General features: G+C 41.2%; 1 protein-coding gene across 7 annotated transcripts in view; it reads right to left on the bottom strand.

The window, feature by feature from the left end:
- Positions 1-20,737, bottom strand: part of nfasca (neurofascin homolog (chicken) a) — a 118,116-nt gene that overhangs the window by 36,668 nt on the left and 60,711 nt on the right. For all 7 annotated transcript variants that reach the window (XM_086168532.1, XM_086168527.1, XM_086168529.1 and 4 more), the window contains exons 2-7: positions 19,728-19,791; positions 11,451-11,628; positions 8,943-8,960; positions 7,438-7,543; positions 1,910-2,106; positions 1,216-1,338 (exon numbers count right to left, since the gene is read on the bottom strand). In XM_086168532.1, the coding sequence (XP_086024658.1) occupies positions 1,216-1,338; positions 1,910-2,106; positions 7,438-7,543; positions 8,943-8,960; positions 11,451-11,544 (538 nt within the window). In that variant the 5' untranslated portion in view covers positions 11,545-11,628; positions 19,728-19,791. The remainder of the gene's footprint in view (positions 1-1,215; positions 1,339-1,909; positions 2,107-7,437; positions 7,544-8,942; positions 8,961-11,450; positions 11,629-19,727; positions 19,792-20,737) is intronic.

Below are 20,737 nucleotides of genomic sequence, written 5' to 3'. Positions count from 1 at the left end.
TTGGGATTTTACAAACACACACACACACACCCACACACACGCAAGCCTGCATGTTCACAAGCGCGCGCGCACACACACACACGCAGCCTGAAAGTAGACAAAAGAAAGAGGCCAACACAGCTAATCTAGCGAATAATGCAAATAGCTTGCTAGAGATATTGTTTTAAGATAATGCTGGAGTGTGGACAACCGGAGAGAATATAACTGGGCTGAAACCCCATTGAATCCCTTTTCAGAAAGTCTTTTGTTGTTGGTTTTGCTTTATGTAATTAGATTATTATTATCACATTGGTCCGAGCAAAGATACAGCCATGGTCATAAATCACTGCAGTTAGAATGCTTAACATTTGTTTCATGCATTGGAAGGATATTACACTGCTGTGTGAAAGGTGAACTGGAACGTGACGCCCCTCCATTTCATGTACACATTCTTAATCTTAATCTGCCAAGTGTTAGATTTTTTGTTTCTTGTTATATTCCTCTCACTTTTACATCTATTTCATAAAAATATATATCACTTCGAAAGTTTTTTTTTGACGTATTAAACTTTTTTTTTTTCCCTTAAATAATTTTTTTTTATCAAGTAGAACCCAGGAATTTCATTAAATGTCTTTTTGTTTTACTTTTTTCCTTCATGCAAATAAAGGAATATGAAAAGGTAAACAGGGAGTGGTCCTGATAAAAACAGGAATTAGGGTAAGTAGATGCTGATATTTTTTTCTTGACTGATTTGCCACTACTCAGCACCACAGAGGCAAATGCATTATGAATATTATGCAAACACTCTCTTTTCCTTTCTGCTGCTCCCCTGAAGGGTCGCCATAGCGACCCATCTGCCTCCATCTAACCCTAATTCTTTTCCTCTACTCTCACACCAGATAACTGCATGCCCTCTATCGCTCCATCCCTCGATCTCTTCTCTGGTCTTCCTTTAGACCTCCTGTCTGGCAGGTCAAACCTCAACATCCTTCTACCCAGATATTGCCGATCTCTCCTCCACACATCTAAACCATCTCAGTCAGACTTCGACTCAAAAACATCTAACATGTGCTGTCCCTCGGATGGGCTCATTCCTGATCCTATCCACCCTCGTCACTCCAGAGGAGAACTTTGTCATCTTTGTCTCCTCCATCTCCAGCTCTCCCTCCTGTCTTTTCCACGGTGCCACAAGCTCCAAACCAGACAACATCCAAAAGCTGCGTAATTGCAACTCACTGCTGTTCATCCAGAAGGTGAACGGGGGAGGCAGGCCTGGCGGGGGGTTGCACGGGAGAACCAACGGGGAGCCTTCAGTCACCACTACTGGCTCCAGCACTTCTTTGGGCCACAGGGGAGCCTCTGTGAAGGGGCGGGAGGAGGAGATAATTACATATAAAACTTCGGTCCAATGGAAATCAGGAAAGGCCAAAACGCTAAATGCTGAGAAAATTAAAACAAAGCACCATTATGAATTGGTACCACTGTTTTATTTCGAGATGGCAATAATGAAAGATGAAAATAAGTGAAGTCCAATCAAGTAGTAGGATTGAAATGGATTGCAATTCAATGCGATTTTTGGATGACAAATGAAGACGAGACATTTTCTCATTTTCATTTTTTCATTTTGATTTTGAGACACTACAAAGGAGAAATGAGTGTCAACTGTACTAATAGTAAGAATAATTTGTATAATATGATAGAGTGTGAAATTGTGCAGATATGTGAATGAGACGCTGAATGGTCGTTTGTCTCTATATGTGTCCCTGTGATCGACTGGTGACTGGTCCAAGGTGTTCACCGCCTCTCGCCCATTGACAGCAAGGACAGGCTCCAGCATCTCCGCTAGTCTGACAGCAGGATGAACGGCAGACAATGGCCGGATGGATGGATGATATAGCTTGTGTGTGTCTGTCTGTGTACGAGCTCTTACTGGACACACGCAGAAGGATTTTGTTGGAGAGGGCCACTCCATGCTCGTTGCTGGCAAAACACTGATACTCCCCCTCGTAGTCCTCCGGTCGGCCTCCGTTACGAAAACCAATTTCCAGGGTTCCCGATTGTCTCCGCATTGTTACCCGCGGGTCTTTCCCAATGTTGAAAAACCTGCCATTTCTCCGCCATGAGAACCTAAGAATGTACAAAAAAGAGAAGGAATGAATAAGCTTGAAATAAAACACTGTCTGGTACCAGCAGTCAGTTTCTATTGTGCTGTTGCTCTCTGTATGGACCTACATTTCATTTAGTCCTGTCGTATATTTCTGTTTTGACTGTTTGTTTTGTTTTTTTCAACTGACAGACTAATACCATTGCTTGCACGGTTTCATTGGGTAAAACTGTTCTACATAAAAGGTTAATATATAAGCCAACTGGCCCATTCATGAATTCAGGTAAAATGACAGGGGTCTTGACAAAGGTCTGAGTTGGAATGAATAGCAGTGACAAAATGCATGAAGGTAAATTCATCCAAAATGAAACATGAGAAATGATATCTTTTGCAGACCCAGACATCATCAGCACCACATGACTGCTAACACAATAGGTGAACCGTGCATGATATACATCACACTTGATAATTGGAGGCTTCTCCCTTCTGACTAAAACAATTGCCCTGACAGCACCAAAGCATGGAAGATACAAATGTCATATGCATAATTTCCTTTTGAGGGTAAATTGAAAGGTCAATATGGGTAATATTGCTTAATGTTGTCTTTACGTGTGACTTTAAACAGTGCTAGTTAAATGGCAGCACAAGTGATTGCTTTGTAATTGCGTTCAGCTTCCACAAAGATGGACTTTATGGCTGACTTAGAATTACAATCCACTCAGGGAACTTCTTCTTATTTGCTCACAGGGGTCTTAAATTATCATTTAAATATCATTTTCCCTCAGCTAATTAATTTTGTCTACCAGTGAAAATAAATAGAATTCACTGGGTGTGGAAGTTGTACTGTAACAAAATACTGTACTACAATCGTGTTCAAAATAGTAGCAGTGTTCTTTAAAACGTGACTTAAGCTCAAAATCCTTCATATCTTTTTATTTCCATTCATGCTAAACATTATATTTTACATCAAAACATGAAGAAAAAAAAGTATCTATATTTTAATTACTTTACAGGAAATGAAGGAAAATAATACATTTGGGCTGTTCAAAAAAAACATTAAGATTTAGCATTCCTGTGAATCACTTAACTATTGTTTAGTTGTATAACCACTGTTTTTGAGAACTGCTTCACATCTGTGCTGGACGGAGTCGATCAGCTTCTGGCACCTATAAACAGGTATTCCAGACCAGGATGATTTGACAACCTTCAACAATTCTTCTGCATTTCTTGGTTTTGCCTCAGAAACAGCATTTTGATGGCAGCCCACAAGTTTTCTATTGGATTAAGGTCCAAGGTTTGGGCTGGCCACTCCATAACCTTCATTTTGTTGGTTGGAACCAGAATGCTGCTTGCTTACTGGTGTGTTTGGGGTTATTGTCTTGTTGAAATATCAATTTCAAGGGCATTTCCTCTTCAGCATAAGGCACCATGACCTCTTCAAGTATTGATATAGGCAAATTGATCCTGGTATGTGATAAATAGGCACCACACCATAGTAAGAGAAACAGCCTCATATCAGGATGCTTGCATCACCGTGCTTCACGGTCTTCAGACTGTGGCTTGAATTCAGTGTTTGTGGGGCGTCTGACGAACTGTTTGTGGCCCTTGGACCCAAAAAGAACACTCTTATTTCTCCATTTCTCTTTAGGTCAGTTGATATGTTCTTTAGCAAATTGTATCCTCTTCAGCACGTCTTTTTCTTTTTAACATTGGGACTTTACGGCGGTTTCTTGCCAATAGATTAGCTTCACACAAGCGTCTTCTAATTGTCACAATACTCACAGCTGATTTCAGACCGTCTCCAGGATTTCCCTGGAGCTGATGCTATTATTTTGAGCACAAGTGTATAATAAAAATGATACCAATGATAAGGAGGGGTATTTAATTATCTTAGAATAGTCTGATCCCATATTAACAATGATGCTATCACTATTTTTAACTCTTGGGTAATTGTTTGTGGCTTAGTGTTTTAATGTATACCACAATGCCAGTACTTTGATTTTTGCAGTTCAGCATTTACCTTACTCTTTAGATAAGCTTGTAGAGAATTCAGGAACAAGAAAAGTATATACTTTGCTATTGCAGAGTTCCTATGAGTAAGACAAGAATGAGAGCAAAATCCATAACGGGAAACGGGAAAGTTTTGTTGGGTTTTGTTTCTCTTAAAAAAGGACCATAATATGCATGGACAACAGCAAAACCACATCATATATTCCTCAACAAGCAAGGCAAGAGGGCACAGCTCTCCGTGTGAATTCAATATAGCATATTAAAACTGCAAGTATAATCCCACTCCATGTGTTTTTTCCAGCTGATTACTGAAGTACGGCGCCTATTCTTACGTAACATGTCCCTATTTTTAGTGAGTAGATTATGGAAACATGCCTCCTGTCATTTTTTCAAGAGGCCTGCCGTCAAGCCAGGCCTGGACAGTAGGCTACTATTTCAGCAACTTCTATGGTTAGAGACTGAGACTGTGAGTGAATAAGGGAACGATCCCTCTCGCTGAATGTTTCATGAGCATGAATAGTCAATCGAGAGCATTATAGGCGCACAAAGGCTGTGCTGGAAAGGGGACGGCAGGACGATGTGTGAGCATGGGAGAGTGGTTGTCAGTGCCTTATTGTGTGGTTTGTGTCAGTGTGTGTAAAAGTATGTGTGTGCGAGTCTTATGTAAAGCCAATCTGTCCCCAAATAACAATTGTACCACTGTCCTGAGAGGATGAGAGCCACCAGTGATGTAACCTGGAGATTGTGTGCATGAATGCTTGTGCATGTGCGTGTATCTGTGAACAATTGTTCAATATGAATAACAGAAATAAGTTTGAAGGACAATTTAGAGACGGTACCCAAAGATTGCAAGATTAGAAATAGGCCAAGTGCAACTATAGACCCTTATGCTTCCTCTCAATCTGATGAGGTTAAACAGGAATCACCATGGACCATGTTTGCGAGGGCACTGTGATCTGTAGTGAGAGAAGGAACAGGTAGAGGGAAGTCTACAGAGGTAGAGGTATATCCTGGAGGGGAGTGGAATGAAGGTCAGCTGTAGAAGATTGAATACTTGTGTGTGAATGAGAGGGATCCAAGAGGAGACTACAGGGAATGGAGATAAAGAAGGTGAGGAATTTTAAACACACAAGCAATGGAGAGGGTGAAGAAGAGGTGAAGAAACATGTGCAAGCAGGTTGGAACTGGTGGGGAAAGTGTCAGTCTGAATGAAAGGAAAGGTGTACAAGACGGTGCCATGTTGTCCACTTTGGAGACCGCAACAATGAGGGAAACGAGGAAGAGCTGGGGTCAGCAGAGACAAAGATGGTGAGGTTTTTGGGAGTGAGGAGGATGGATAGGATCAGGAATAAGTCCATATGAGGGACAGCAAATGTTAGATGTGTCAGATAGGTTTGGGCATCCACAGAGGAGGGATGGCAAATATGTGGGTAGAAGGATGCCAAGGTTGGAAATGACAGGCTGGAGACCTAGAGGAAGACTAATGAGGAGATTCATGGAAGGATGAAAGAGGACGTGAAGTTAGTTGGTGTGAGAGAGGAGGATGCAGAGAAATGTATCAGATCGTGGAAGATGCTTCGCTGTGGCGACATCCTGAAGGAGGAAGTCCAATATCTCAATCTGTTTCTGTGGTTAAACATTATTCTCCAGTCCTACCTGTTGGGCCACAGCCCTGAAACAGGCTCACTGTTCGTTATATTTGGGGTGGACCACCTTGGGAATCTCCAGATGTTTGTCAAGCCCTTAGACCAGTTGTCCCTGAGGCCCTGCCTTCCTACCCTGCCCATATAGGAACCACCCAACCTCCTCACTCAGCCTGTGTTTGGCCCCGTCCACCAGTTCAATTCGTTGCCTGTGACACACAGCTGCAATGGATAAAGCAGACATCCGTCAAGAGGGCTGCGTTACATTTCGAAGTGCTGGAAATGAGACAGAATACTCAAGTCTCCCTTTCAATAACAGAGAGACAAAAATAAACCAAACTCTCAAGGGGTTTATGTGAAAAATAAAGATGCACTCTGTAGTGATCAGCTTACTTTGCAGCTGTTGATACAAACCAAACCAGGCAGCAACCCAAGACAAGAATGAGAGGCATGATGTGGGGAGTTGATATCATTTATGACAGCTGGAGTGGACCATCAGACAGCAATAAAGGTGATGGGGGGGCGTCGGGGGTGTCAAAGAGTGAAAGCAGCAGCAAAAAGCGTAACAGACCATGTGTCAGGCTGAGACTGTGGAAGGCGGGCAGACAGGTGTCACACTGAGTTTATAGGGTTGTTAGAGGGCAAGAAAGGAGCTGAAAAGAGAGGCATCGTTCAGCTGGGGGGGGGGAGTAGGCTCGGTTGAGGTTAAAGTATATGCTTGTGTGTGTGTGTGTGTGTGTGTGTGTGTGTGGGAGACAGACATCAAGGATGTGGAAGGAGTGCAGAGCTGAGTGGAACATTAATTTCTCGTTGCTTAGTAAGACAGACTGAGACAAAGACCGACAGGAGATACAAAGGACAAACCAGGGGTCAGAAGTGTGAATGTGTGTGTGTGTGACTGAGTAGTTGAAACAGAACGGTAGATTAAGTCGGCATCTATTGATGTGGGCAGAGGAGAGGGGTTTCTCTGGCGGGGCTTCACTGTCCTCAGCTGCTGTATTTTCCTGATTCCTCTCCAGCTGCATCTGTTTGATCCAGACATGCTGCAGACTACAAGTTTGTCACTATGTCCTTCCTCTGGCGTCCACAACTTGTTTAGTGGCGTTATCCACGCAGGGATACGATGGAGCAGCCATTGTGCATTCGCCGTGCCCCCTTTTGCATATCAAAAAAATTGTGTTTCCCCACCCCGTCTCATACGAAGCCTTGGATACGTTTTCAATCTGGGTAGCATTTGCGGGACCATGTCCTCAAGATTGGGCCTGCCTTGAGACAGAAATCTCAATTGAACAATTTCTAACAGCTTTAAAAAAAAAACAAAAACAAAAAAAAAAAAAAAACACATGGATAGAATCAGGTGGAGTGCAGGGCTTTGGAATTGATCATCACACTAGAGTTGTTTTCTTTTTTTAATGTAGATTGTTGTGTATGTCTCTGTTTGTAATTTATGCAGTTGCCTCGTTTTTTTGTTTTATTTTTTGTCATAGTGGCTTGTCAAGGGAATACAGATGTGAGTTAGTTAGAGGCTACAATCTAGTACCCTGCATGATGATTGTTGAATAGAAGGTGTTCAAGGAAGTGTGTCTAGGAGGCAAAATGACCCCGGGACTTGCCTTACAATCTCTCTTTCATGTGCTTTTGTTTTTTGTGTGTGTGTGTGTGTGTGTGTGTGTGTGTGTGTGTGTGTGGTATACTGCTTACGTTGGCACTGGGTTGCCCTTGGCCTCGCACTCGATGATGATGTTATCTCTGGGGTCGACAATGTAGTCCTTCACTGACTCCTTGGATATAGTGGGGGGTTGTCTCACTATGAGAGGCGGGAGAGGATCAGGTTACATGAAGTGGGTAATGACGATATAACTGCATGTATGCGCACCCACCTGAGTAAACCATAGGCCTGCTTTGATAGAACTATGAAAAACATTTATTAGATTGATTTAAATCAATGAGGCAACTAAAGGTAAGAGAGATTACAGATCATATCAAGCTCTTTTCCACTATTTCACTATTTGCACTGAATTTTAGTTTGTAATAAAATAGGCACAGGTTAATCTACATGCATCATTAGTGCATCGCTTAGGACAACCCCCCTCAGCCTCACAGTCAGGGAACACAGCGAATGTTTCCCTGCCCTTTTCTGGTTCAATGAGCCCCACCAGGCTGCGAATTGGAGACTCACACACTTTGAACACACCAAACAAGATAACAAGCACTGGAGTGGAGCGGCCTGTCGGATTAGCGGCCAGCCTATGACTGCATGATAAAGAATGGATTCCTGTCCAACAGTGGGGGGGGGAGTTCCCACTTTAAATGAAGCTTCAGCTAATCTCATCCAGTCTTTTGTCCATATCCCACAAGCTGCCATGGCAACCACAAGGGTACTTTACAGTCGGCACATTTGTAGTAAAATCTGGAATATATATACATATATATATATATATATATAAATGTGTGTGTGTGTGTGTGTGTGTGTGTGTAACGGGTATGTAAATTGGTTAGACGTTTTAAGTCTGATATTGCATGAGTGTGTGTTTCTGTGTGTGTGTGTGTGTGTAGGCGCGCCTGTGTGTAGGCGCCCCACACTGTCAGCTATGCATGTCATAGCATAAAAATTTGCATTCATTATTATTATAATTAGACCTAAAATTATAATTTAGATCAGATTTTATGAGTGGACTTGAGCTCCAACAAATTATAGGTTTGAAATTAACCTCACATTATTGTCATCTGGCCTATTTGAAAATTTCACTAATTATGTCAGACTGTAAGTGTGTGTCCTAGAGTCAGTAAGTGTTTCTGTCTATTCTTTCTGTTCAATTCTCTGCTGACTAAATTCAAACCTCCGTGGACACGTGTGGACATGCATCCCTCTTTATTTCCCAGCAGGTTGAGCCACCACTCCTAATAAACAACAAAGTGTGAGTCATGTGACTTTGCCCCCCAATGTAAGTCCCTGTGGACTTACACTGATTTAAAAAGAAAAAAAAAACAACACTGTAAAACATTTCCTGGCAGTGAGTACCAGTGAACTGTCTTGTTTCACTATACTGGTTCGATTTGTTTTGGACGCCAGAAGTGCAGCAGCATTAAATGATTTTATCCACAGTAAGGCGGCAGTGGGCGGCCTGCATTCTGTCAGCCTACTGGCCTGCTGTGCATAATTACATAAAGGCAAGCGAAGCATTGTCTACGCAGGGCACACTTACATTCTGCCAGGATCTTTGCTGTTGGTCCGACAAGAAGCCACAGAGAGGCGGAGAAAAAGGGTGGGAAACTGTTAAGAGGCTACTAATCTTGTTAGAGACACATATACTAATACACAGTTCTTGATAATTATTAATAATTATTGTGTTATCATCCATGTAGTTCAAGGTTAATTCGAACTCATGGGAAACAAAAATAGTGCCAACGAAGTGGTAGAGGACTCACCTGTAAGAGGTTTCCATGTCATGGGGAAAAGGAAAGAGAAAGACAGCACAAAGACACAATTGATCACAATCTGCATCAAAGAGCAGACCCAATACTTACTGATACGAAGACCCAATCGGGTCTTCGTATCAGTAAGATGAAATTGTTTGCAATACAATGTTTTTAGTGACTCTTCCTGAAACTCAGACAATATTCAGGAACACATTGACAACATCAGTGGTAACAGCGATTATTTGGGCTGTGATGGAGACGCCCTCCCCATTGCAGAATCAGTGTCAAGGGCTTGACCTTGTATTTGTGCAGCACATGATTAGTCACCACATCTCCACACTTGTATGCACGTTTATGTCCGCTCGGGTGGCAGAGGCCATCTGGTGGTGATAAGTTTGTCTGATGGGGAGCAGTGACGTATGGTTCAATTACGAAAATGTGTGTTTGTGTGTGATTGATTGTGCGTCTCACGCTGGGATGTGTGGAGACACTAGCCAGTTAGTCAAGAGAGTAGTTTTGTTGCTGGGCGAAACAGCAGCCCCATCCCCATCCTGCTGAATTGGAAGACAGTTGCTAAACTGCGAGGCCAAACACAGGACAGGATATTTGGACGGCCCTACAGTGAATCAATCCTGAGCCTAAAATATCACACGTGGAATCATTAAGATTTTGGGCATATTGATGGGAGAAAAACCTGTACTTTTTTTAAATATTTGAGACATCATCGCATGAGAATGCTTTCCTTCTTAGTTTGATGTTGAGATTTTACACATAGGCTGCAACATTGCGGACCTTTAATTGTATGTTTCATAAAGACCAATGACTAAAGCATAAATCACAATCCCTGACAATTAGTTTGTCAGTGTGAATATAGCCAGGAAAGGTCAGGGGTTTATTATACAAATAGTCTCTGCTGGGCAACTTGATCAATAGAGCATCAGAAGTTGAGGGGTGAAAGGTTAGCTGCAATAATATAGAATGTGCATAATAATAGTGTGCTTGTGTGTGTCCGTGCGTGCGTGTGTGTGTGTGTGTGTGTGTGTGTGTGTGTGTGTGGTAACGTATGAGGCAAGCTGTCTTTCTTTCAATATGAGATATGCTATTTTTTTATTGAACAACAGCCAGACATTCAGTGCCCTTTCTTTCTCATGTGTCTGTTGTCTTAAAGGAAGTGTGTATGTATGCACACGTGTTGGGGGCAGCGGTTGTAAGAAAAAAGAAAAAAAAGAGTGGATGCTGTGCTGAAAGAGAAGAAGCAGAAAGAAAATGCATGGCATCCTCTTTCTCGTCCTTTTGTGCCTTTTATTACCAAGTCCCTCAGGAATTTATTTAATGGTAGATTACAGACAGGCTTTCAATCCCATTAAAAAGGACAGATATGTGTGCAAATGTGTATGTGTGTGTTCGGATCAATAAAGATTGTCATCTCCGACTAGAAGCGGCAAACACCACATGAGACACTATTTTCCTGACGGTCGTAGCTGTTCCCTGCCATGGCTTGTGTATTGTGTTTTATACATTGGAATTAGTGCAGTAACTTTATTTTTGTAACACATCACTACCCTAATGTTTTACACCGCTATGAGCAATTTCCCATTTTGATTCAAGCCTTTGTTTAGTTTTTTGTCTCTAGATGCAAAGAGAAGAATATAGATCTTCTCTCTTAGAATTCCTTTTGAGTGTGAGTCATTTAAAAGCCAGAGCAGCATCACAAGCAACAGTGTAATAGTTCCAGTAGCGTGTTCATGGAATCTCTCAGTGAATCTCGTATGTTTTTTTTTCCCCCCAGGAGCTGCAAAATAGCCTAATAGACTGTTAATAATTGCATACTATGGATTATCTTATCTTAATTATCACTGTTCCACCTTTAGTTCTGGCAGATGTGAAATAACATTACCAGGTAACCTAATGTATGAAATAAATGAGGTTTTTATGTAATTATAATATATTTGAACATTTATGTATTTACTTCTTGCAAGTTATATGCAGATAAAAATGTTGGATAATTTTACCCTGCTGCTAATTAAGTGATGCCAACTAAAATCGCCTTGGTTAAAAATATTGTAATCCTCCACCAACTTTTGCACGAACTGGCTCCGTCTTAGGTATCCCTTTTTGCAGGTAGGAAGCAAATGCCCATTGGCTTCTGTGTCTAGCATATTCCTTCAGGTCAGTGCACCAATACTGTATCTGCTAGCCTACTTTACAGCTTCACCCACACACACACCTGTTCATCATCCCATGGTAACGTCTATCGTGTCTGTCGCCCCTGTGGAAGTAATTTCTTCACTTACGATCTTGTGGGACTTCAATGGACACCGCCTCCTGCCGCAGTAGTAGGAGTAATGACACCAGAGCCAGGGCCGAGTGCCTGCCCTGCCCCAACATCTCTCCCTCACCCTGAATGGCCGGCCCTACTTGTCCGCCGCTTTTGGTTGGCTCGATGTTTCTCCCCGCGGCTGCCCAGAGGACCTGAAAGTCCAGGGAGACAGATGGCTATAGAAGACTGAGCAATACATACAGTATAGACAGTTTGTGTGTGTGTGTGGGTGTTTGTGTACATATTGAAGCGCCATAGTGTGTATGGAAACTGGCCTACATTTGCAGCTGAGGCTCTGTTCAGATCCCTGGAGAGAACTGAAACAAAGCCAAGTAAAAAGCTCATTGGCCGTGATTGCTGGAGTGACATCGGCTTCACGGAGACACGTACATACTCCAAGGCAAAATGTGGAAATCGAATTATCTGCCCTGCAACTATGTGGCAGATAATTATTTTGTAAAATTATTATAATTAAAGTATTATGTCTTTGTTTTAATGTTTTATCTATTTTAAGCAGCTGGATGTCATTTTGCTGGGAACCATCCATTCGTGCAGGAAGCCGATGATTTGATTCAAGCAGAAGTTTTGAAATGCCATCGCTAATAGTTGCACTAACAGACATTTTGCCTCTCTTTTTGAATCCGCCCCACTACCGTGTTCAGTATCCCTGGGAAAAAATCATAATCCATAGCTTAGCGTTGATTGTCGAAAAATACCATTAATCTTGATTTCATAGTAAATAATTTAACAAGAGACATTTTTGTGTAATGAAGTCGGTTTGCTTTGCATGTTACTAAAAAGAAAATCACCAGGAGTTGTAAAAATATACCTGAAGATAAAGGAGTTTATGGAATAATATCGGCCTGTAAAACAGTGGAACAGGGAGATTCTAACACTCCTCACTCTGTTAAACTATTTGTCTTTGACTTCAACTCAGACTTTTGTGATATCAGCTATATAAGTTTTATGTATTGACAAAAAAGGAAGTAAGTCTACAACACCTCTTGACCTTAAGTGGATTATAAGTGGATATTTTTCTTTCAATTAATTATTTTGATCAACATTTGCCTTTTTAGTATTATTTCAAAAGAAAATGGTCTCTTATTCAATACTTTGTGGGATCAGTCTTTAATTGCAAAAATGCAAATAAATGAATAGATGAATGAAAGGTGATCAGGTGTTGATTGACTGAACATCGTTGACGTGACGAAGCGTCGATCTCAATGTCTAATTATGGTGACAGCCGTATTGGGTGCTAAATTTAGACAAATGTCAATGTTTGTACCTTCGACCATGCAGGGATTGCTTATTTTATGCACGAGTCATGTTACAACACAGAGATGCTTCTCCAAACTCGCTATGTGATAAATCTTTAACCCCAATGATATTACGTTTGCACTGGTTTACCCATAACAACTTGTTTTGCTCCATCTAATCTATCCGCTGGCCAATCAGCCAAACCTTTCTAATTTACTCCCCGTTGGCTCTACACCACAGCCAGGTCTTTTTACTGGAAACTAAGTGCCAGGACCACCTGCCCGCCGTTAATCTTACTCCCACATGCTGCCCTCCCCCACCAGGATCAATCATTTGCCCTGCTTCAACTCACACTAGAGCTCAAAGCCACAACAACAGAATAAATTAAAAAGAACAGGTGGGAGTGAGGCCTCGCCATAGGTTTGACATTTTAGATATCCGGTAAAAATATGGCAAAAAGAAAAAAAATAATGGCAGGTCGGAAATGTAAAATTGCACTTCAAAAATAAAGAACACACCTGCTGCGACAGGAACAATCTGCTAGAAAGAGATAACATAAGCGGAAACGTCCGCAAAATGGCCAAAATGATAAAAACAGAAGGAGATGCAGTGCTGTACAGAGGTACATTAGTATTATTATTATACAATTTTAACACTATTTCCTGCAAACTCTAAGCCGGGCTCGTAGCTCTGACTGGTGTTTAAATTATGGTCTGTATGATGCTTTGGTTTTTGACGTATGGAGTCGTGGGGGGGATACCAAGTGTATGGTATTCATACACTCTGCTACCTCTGATAATCAATTCAGGGAACACAATGTCATCAAAAGCATGCATTTTTACATTTTATAATAATACAAATTTCATTTTTTCCCAAAGGTCACAGTGAAATGCAAAATACATAACACTATTTTACTGCTGTTTATATTGTACTTCTGTTTGTTTGTATAGGCTTGAAAAATCCTTGTATGCTAGATTTCCTTGTTAGCCCTGTTTTATTTTTTCTCACATTAGCATGTAGGTTTGGATTTTAAGACACCAATATTCTATTCCATTCAAAATGTCTGTTGCTGAATATTATTCTGGTTTCAAGTCCAGCATAAGAGTTTGTCATTGTACCAGTGGCCTTTAAATCATGTTGAAATTGAGTGCTCTAAGGAACATAAACAGGAAATGGGAGGATAAATGTTGACAGGTATAGATTTTCAAAAATATCTACACACCACAGCAATATTGTCAGTGTTGTAAAATTCAAGCTCAGTCTGCTGCTGACGATGAGGAAGAGGCTGAAAGTTCGCACATCTTCATCTTTTTATTGTTTTATCTCGATGACATTATCGACTGAAGTGTGAGTACAACAGCTTTTTTGCCCCGGGGCAGGCATCACATTTCACCCCAAACCTGCAAGCACCAATGCCCCCACCCACACATACAGGCACATGCACTAATGAAGGCGCGCACATACAAAATATAAACACACAAACACACACACACACACTATACATAAACCATCTGGTGGTATGTCAAACTAACGCATTACAACTAAGGAGCTAATCTGACCCTGGGGAGCCAATACCCTATAGGCTGGCATGACTTGCCAATCACTCACACGTACGTACACGCATGAATGAAGATGCTCAGGGAGGTAACATGGTCACACATGGATGGAGACACACCCCTGACACTCCATCATAATCAGCTCACACTTACAAAACAGCCAACCACACACACACATCTGTGCTGGCCACCTGGCGAAAACTCTGACCGGTATCAGGATATCTATTAAATACTGTACTCCTGTACGTAAGCACACACACAGACACACACACACACACACACACAGAAGCAGCAAAGGATTAGGAAGAGACTTTGCCATAAAGGCCTATGTGAGCCATAAATGTACAGAACTTTGAATTTCACACAGAGACAGAGATCAAGAAGGGTGGAGAGCGAGAGAGCGAGCAAGCGCTGGAAGCTCTGAAATAGGTCAGTGTTTCTCTGGTTGTGTTACCACTCTCCAGACTTGGCAGTCCATTATAGATGGTAGCATGCAGTGAGACGCTCCTGCTGGATGCACAGCAGGAAAAGAAAACGGTCAGTGAACATCACTTACTACATATTGCATTTCACCACATCTGGCGGAGGTAAATAGGGGCAACACCGCTGCTGGCTCCCCACACCTGGCATACATTTCGCAAAAGTGTGTGTGATGGTGTTTATCTTGAGAGTGGAACCCCATTTTTTTAAGGACTCAATGTCTCTGTGAAATCGCTCTGAATATTTACATGGAAATCGAAAGCGCATGAGAAAAAGCTTCATTGCGTTGGAGGCCCTTTTCTTCACTTCATTCCACAGTTAACCATTGAGAAATATTATTCTAACTACAGTTTATCATAAAGCTGCTGGGGCTTTCACGTTAAAAGTAGAAGAGCAGGACCAGCAAGCAGCAATCAATCGTGACAGATAAGATTATAATTATCAAAAATATTGGACCCGTGATGGAATTCATTGAAAACAATCCAAAACGGAATACAGAATTCATCGCACAACATGATGATACTGCTTCCTGGGAAGAAGGGGAAAGCTGGGAGCTTCTTTGTACAAAATACATATAGCAAGTAACTATCATAGATTCAAGAAAAGGTCAGGAAACATACATTCATTCATTATCTGTACTACTTAACCCACAGTCAGGGTCACCAGGGGTGCGAGAGTCAATCCCATCTGTCATTTGGTGAGAGACATACAGCCATTCACACGTCTATACAACTGAGGGTCTCCAGTGAACCTGCCACCCCCTGTCAAGCCAGGAATCAAACCAGAGACCATCTTGCTGTGAGGCAGTCACCATGCTGCTAACAATGGGATTTTGTTTTTTTTTTCATTATTTTTTTTTTAAGTAGAAGCAGGTGATAAATCTGGATCCCAGACAAGAGGCGTAGTAAAAGCCTTTCACTTTAATCAATATCTATAGAAATCTTAATTCCTGGGTTCATGGAATACACACAGAGATGAGGTCAAGGTCCAAAGCTGGCAGAGATTGACTTTCTGTCACACAGGCTTAGCGATTCACACATGCACCGATAAACAGGCGGAGGCTTACCGTCAATTAATCAATAGAATATATGGTATCCCCGCCGTTTCATAATTAATACTCTGCAAAGTGAGTTGTGAGTTGTCTTGTGTCACTATACAAATGTACTGATGTAATCAAGTCTTGATAACAGACATTTGTTCAAAGAAAGGAATGACACCATACAATCCATGTCAGCAGAGTCTAAAGCATCATACAGCAATGTATATATACATGAAATCTAACTTTAAATCAGCTGTTTTTATTTCGCGAACACTGTTTATAAATTTAGATTAGATCATATTACGTGTATGAGCTCCTGGTTTGGTTTAGGAAGATTTGATTGACAGCTCATCACCCTGGACACTTCTGTCTGGAATAAGAGAAGTACATGGGATGTTACGGGGGTCTAAGCCAGGACTGGTGCTCGAGGTCACCTTGCTTTGCGACACATTAGTCCCTGGTCATGGCTCAGAGGGGGGTCACGTGTCCGGGACATAAACCCACAAAAGTCCAACATCAGGCTGGCGGGTTGGTTGTTTAGCTGTTCATGCAGCATTGTGGCAAGTTTAGGTGGGGTCACATTTCTGACTAACCTCACATACTTCTTTGGATTCCCACACACGCGCAGACACACACATGCACAAGGTGACCGATGAAACATAACACAGTCAAAGCTACACATTAGCATCACAGAAACACTGGTGCCATGTCCTCTTACAGAAGCAGATCTGCCCTTTGCTGGGTAAAATGAATATTTAAATGTGTACATAGTCTATTATAGGGATACAAGTGTAGGCCGTAGAACAGTACATTCCTGGGGGTTTACTTCTTGAAGTACAGTGGAGTACAATGCATTTTTTTCAATGTTGTTGAGGCCCAATGAACATTAAAATGATTAGTACGAGCACAGTCATCACCAAATTCATTTTTTTCTTCCTCCTAAGGAGCCACTTCAAATGAAAGAGACACCCAATATCATCTGCATCGATTGAACCAAGCACAAGATATTGTTTAAAATCATGCTTTCCAAGAGAGTCGTGTCATGAATAAATACAACCACATTCATGGTCTGGAATTTCAAATGTGGATAAAACTGCTCCGCCTCTTCACCCAACGATCCAGATTCTGAGAGTTTCATCCTTGATGGGTTGTGCACTTAAACAGGATTGCTCAGACACAAAACACACATGTGTACTGGATACCACCCTCTCATCGTCCCCCACAAATGATGCTTACGTTAGTAATTTTTTGTGGTCCTCAATGCTAATGGTGCTCTTCTGGGACAAATAGGCCTGTGATGTTTTCCATTTCCCTTTTTGGGGCGCATTTCAAGAGTGGGGGGCAAACAAACCAACAGCTTTTGTTCACTCTTTCACTGAATGGCTTTATGTGTAATTGCACAGGTAGAGAATTAGAGAATAATGTTAATTATACCCACAAACTGAGTGGGTTATCTCTTGATGTATTGTTGCCTGTGGACTGCTGTTTCAGCACTTTGAAACCTATTTCCAATCCACACTGACAGTTTGTGTGCTACGTTGGTTTGATGGTACACTAACTTGTGATGAGCAAGAGGGGTTTTAAGAGAATATGGAGAGAAACCAATCTTTGCAGCCTAACCTGCCTCCAGCAGTCATGTTCTGACATTGGTGCACTTCGATGAGCTGCTGCATGTGAACTTTCAGTATATTGATGTTTTCTTGCATTATGCTGCCACTGCCCAACAGTACCATACCCCTATGTATATTAATGTTATTCTACAATAGTTTTCAAATAATGCATCGAATATTAAAATACTTTCATCACTTTCTGTACTGGGGTGACTGAGTTACACTGGATTAATATCCAGTGTAAAGCACTAAATAAGTGAAGGCCATTTAACGTGTTATTTCAGTAACACTTTACTTACTTTTCTTTTACCAATGAGATTTTTCTCTGAGCTTTCAACCATTCAAAAGTCAGTATTGCTCACATCTTATTCAGTCAAACTTATAGACATCTGTTATTATAGTGTGATGAGGAACAACTGATAAAGTTGAACAACTGCAACGGATTGGCAAACAACCCCAGCAAAACAATATCAGTCCAAATTATTGCAAACCGCTTTAATCATTTTACAAATTTGCACTATTCACAAATAATCTGTCTAAATAGCATCTGCAATCATGACAAATGGCAAACCTAAATAATATATACTTGTAAAGCTAAAGCTTTAAAATCACTCTTTATTCAGTAATTACTATGCCACAAAAGGCATCACTTAAATTGCTTTACAATGCTCTTAAGCATCATGAGAAAAGCATTGTTTTTCTTGTTCTTGAGAAATGTTATGTTGAAGTGTAAAATTGTGTTATTAGGCTACTCCTGTTTAAGTCCCTAAAATACCTTTAAAAAACAACTAAACAACACAACAACACACACATGCTTTCCCCACTTTTTTATGACTGATATTAAAAAATCTCAATTCTTATGCATTATGCATTCAGGGATAAGACTGTGCATAGCTGATATAGGTCATATGAATCTTTTACTATAATGTGGGATGACAAGTAACATCTTCGGTTATTATCATTTATACATTTTCTCTTTCTCCTCTCTTGCTGTAAATGTCTGTTCTACACATGCACAATTCTTTTTTATCTTTGGAAGCCAGAATGGATCCACTGGAGGCAGCAACACATTATTTGGCCCCTAAGCCATTTCAGCTGACCTCCATAAAGACCACATCACCCACTTTTGGTCTCCCAACAGCCCCGGCATAGTATACACCCATCACACACAATTACCCTCACCACCGAACTCCAGCCCTACCATGGCTGGCGGCTGCAAAAATACAAACACACGTACAAATAAAGGTGTGAAAATGTCAGATGTCCCAGTGAATCGCTGGTGAAAGGTAATCACACACAAATGTGTTGGCTCAGACACACGCAAACACACGGACGCATAGCAGTGTTTCCTGCAGTCCCCTGTATTTCTACCGTCTGTGGGGTAAATATAAACCTGGATGTCAGGTATTTTCAATGGTCCTCAATTTGATTCTGTATTCCAAGTTCTTTTATTACAGACATCCATGAAGGTTCAAAGCAATCCACTTATTTTTCATGCCTAATAAATTACTGCAGTGGTAGCTTTTTAAAAACTTTGACCTTTGATGAGCCAGAAACATGGGGTGAGCCTCTGAAATGCTCTGTTTTTCAGAACACTGAGTACCACAAAAACACAGCCCTCTGTATCAAAAAGCAAACATATCCAACAAAGACTGTGCATCTTCTTTTAAACATTAGGACTATATTAGAAATGTATATTCACTTGTTTTATGAGCCAGTATGTTACTTAGGTTAGTTCAGTTCAGACAGAGAAACACAATACATGTATGCAAACACATACCTGCTTCAATGTGGCATTTCAGGATAAATCATGCGAAAAGAGAAGTGAGCCTGTAACTAAAAGGTTGACGGTTCAATCCCCTGCAGGTGAATTGTGGGCTTGGAAATGGAAGGAACAGCTCCCTCTCTCTCATTTCTTCACGATTTGCCACCTTTTCAGTGACCTGTTGCACATTTGTATGTAGCGCATAGTATGCAGGTTCACTTTGATGGTACATAAACAAAGAAATGTATTTATGGCCAGATAAAAAAAGTCTCAACAAATAAGCTTCAAACAAATGATGCTTCTGATCACACTATTGAACTGTGTCTCATTGATTTATCTCGATAGTGTCCTTAAAATCCTCTTTATATGTTTCAACACAAGCTCTAGTTGAACTACAGACGCAACATGACCGAGAGGGTTTCTGGTCAGAAGGGTTTCTGGATGGATGCAGCAGCAGTATGTGTCTTCAGTCATTAGAGCTACATACACAAGCATGTAAATGTGAGCAGCAATCATGGCATGTAGAATATATTGATTGACTCACCCTCAACCGTGCAGATTCTTATCTCTGGTCTGTCCGGCCAGTCTGTTGCGACCACTTTGCAGACCTGAGAAAACAGCGAACAAGAGCAATATTACATCTCAGTGATGTCGGAGCACAAATATCAGTCTGCGCATTCTGTCTCTATATTGGTAAGATCTGTAAATAACCTAGGACGCTTTATGAAGGGCCCTTGTATCATACGGAATGGGTTTTGAATGAAACAGGCGCTGGTTGAAAAGAAGCTGTTTGTAACGATCAGGTTCCTCATTAGTCTTTGTAAACGTGAGCACAAGAGGCAGGAAAAGCTACAGCGGAGCAGACAAGCAGCAACACACACACACGCCTGGGGACTGTCTGCGTCTGTGTTGTTTCTTCAACTGTGTGTTTTCTGCTTTCAAAGACCTCGCCTGTGCGCCAGCCTCTAGCCTCGGGATCCCAGTATGGTCCTTCTCTCTTCCTCTTTTTTTTTTCCCCCCAGTGCCCCGCTGTTCTTACACACCCTCACATGTACAGAAACACACACCACTGCAGCACACTCACACTCAGAGGACTGGTAAAATGGGAATCGTAAACATACACTACAACTCCGTTAGAGGCCAGAATTCAGCGAGACAGAAGGTAAATCAATAATTTTTTTTTTTTTTTGTATACAGTAAAAGAACCAAATCCTTAAAAGTGTGACTCTCATTTTCAATCAGAAAGGATTGCGTGAAATTAACGCATACCTTGCAACCGCAGAGAGATGTCCCAATGTGATTTTTCTGATGTGGATAATTAATACTAGGCCTTTAAATAATTCATTTAGTTACTTGCCCTACACTCTGTTCATTAAAATGCACATCTCATATTAGGATTATAGTTAACATAAGGAAAAGTAAGTGGCGTTGGCGATGTGAAGCATCCTCATGCAGCAACAGCAGATGAGAGCTCATCTCAGAACACACATATATAGTTTGAATGTGAATAGAATTTCAGAAAGAGTTGATTCCCTGTTGATTTGAAAATATCAA

This window comes from Fistularia commersonii, chromosome 21 (genome assembly GCF_037954325.1).
Source record: "Fistularia commersonii isolate RoL2024-O1a breed Wild chromosome 21, RoL_Fcom_v1.0, whole genome shotgun sequence".
Taxonomy (NCBI): Eukaryota; Metazoa; Chordata; class Actinopteri; order Syngnathiformes; family Fistulariidae; genus Fistularia; species Fistularia commersonii.
This window is presented reverse-complemented; position numbering and strand designations above follow the sequence as displayed.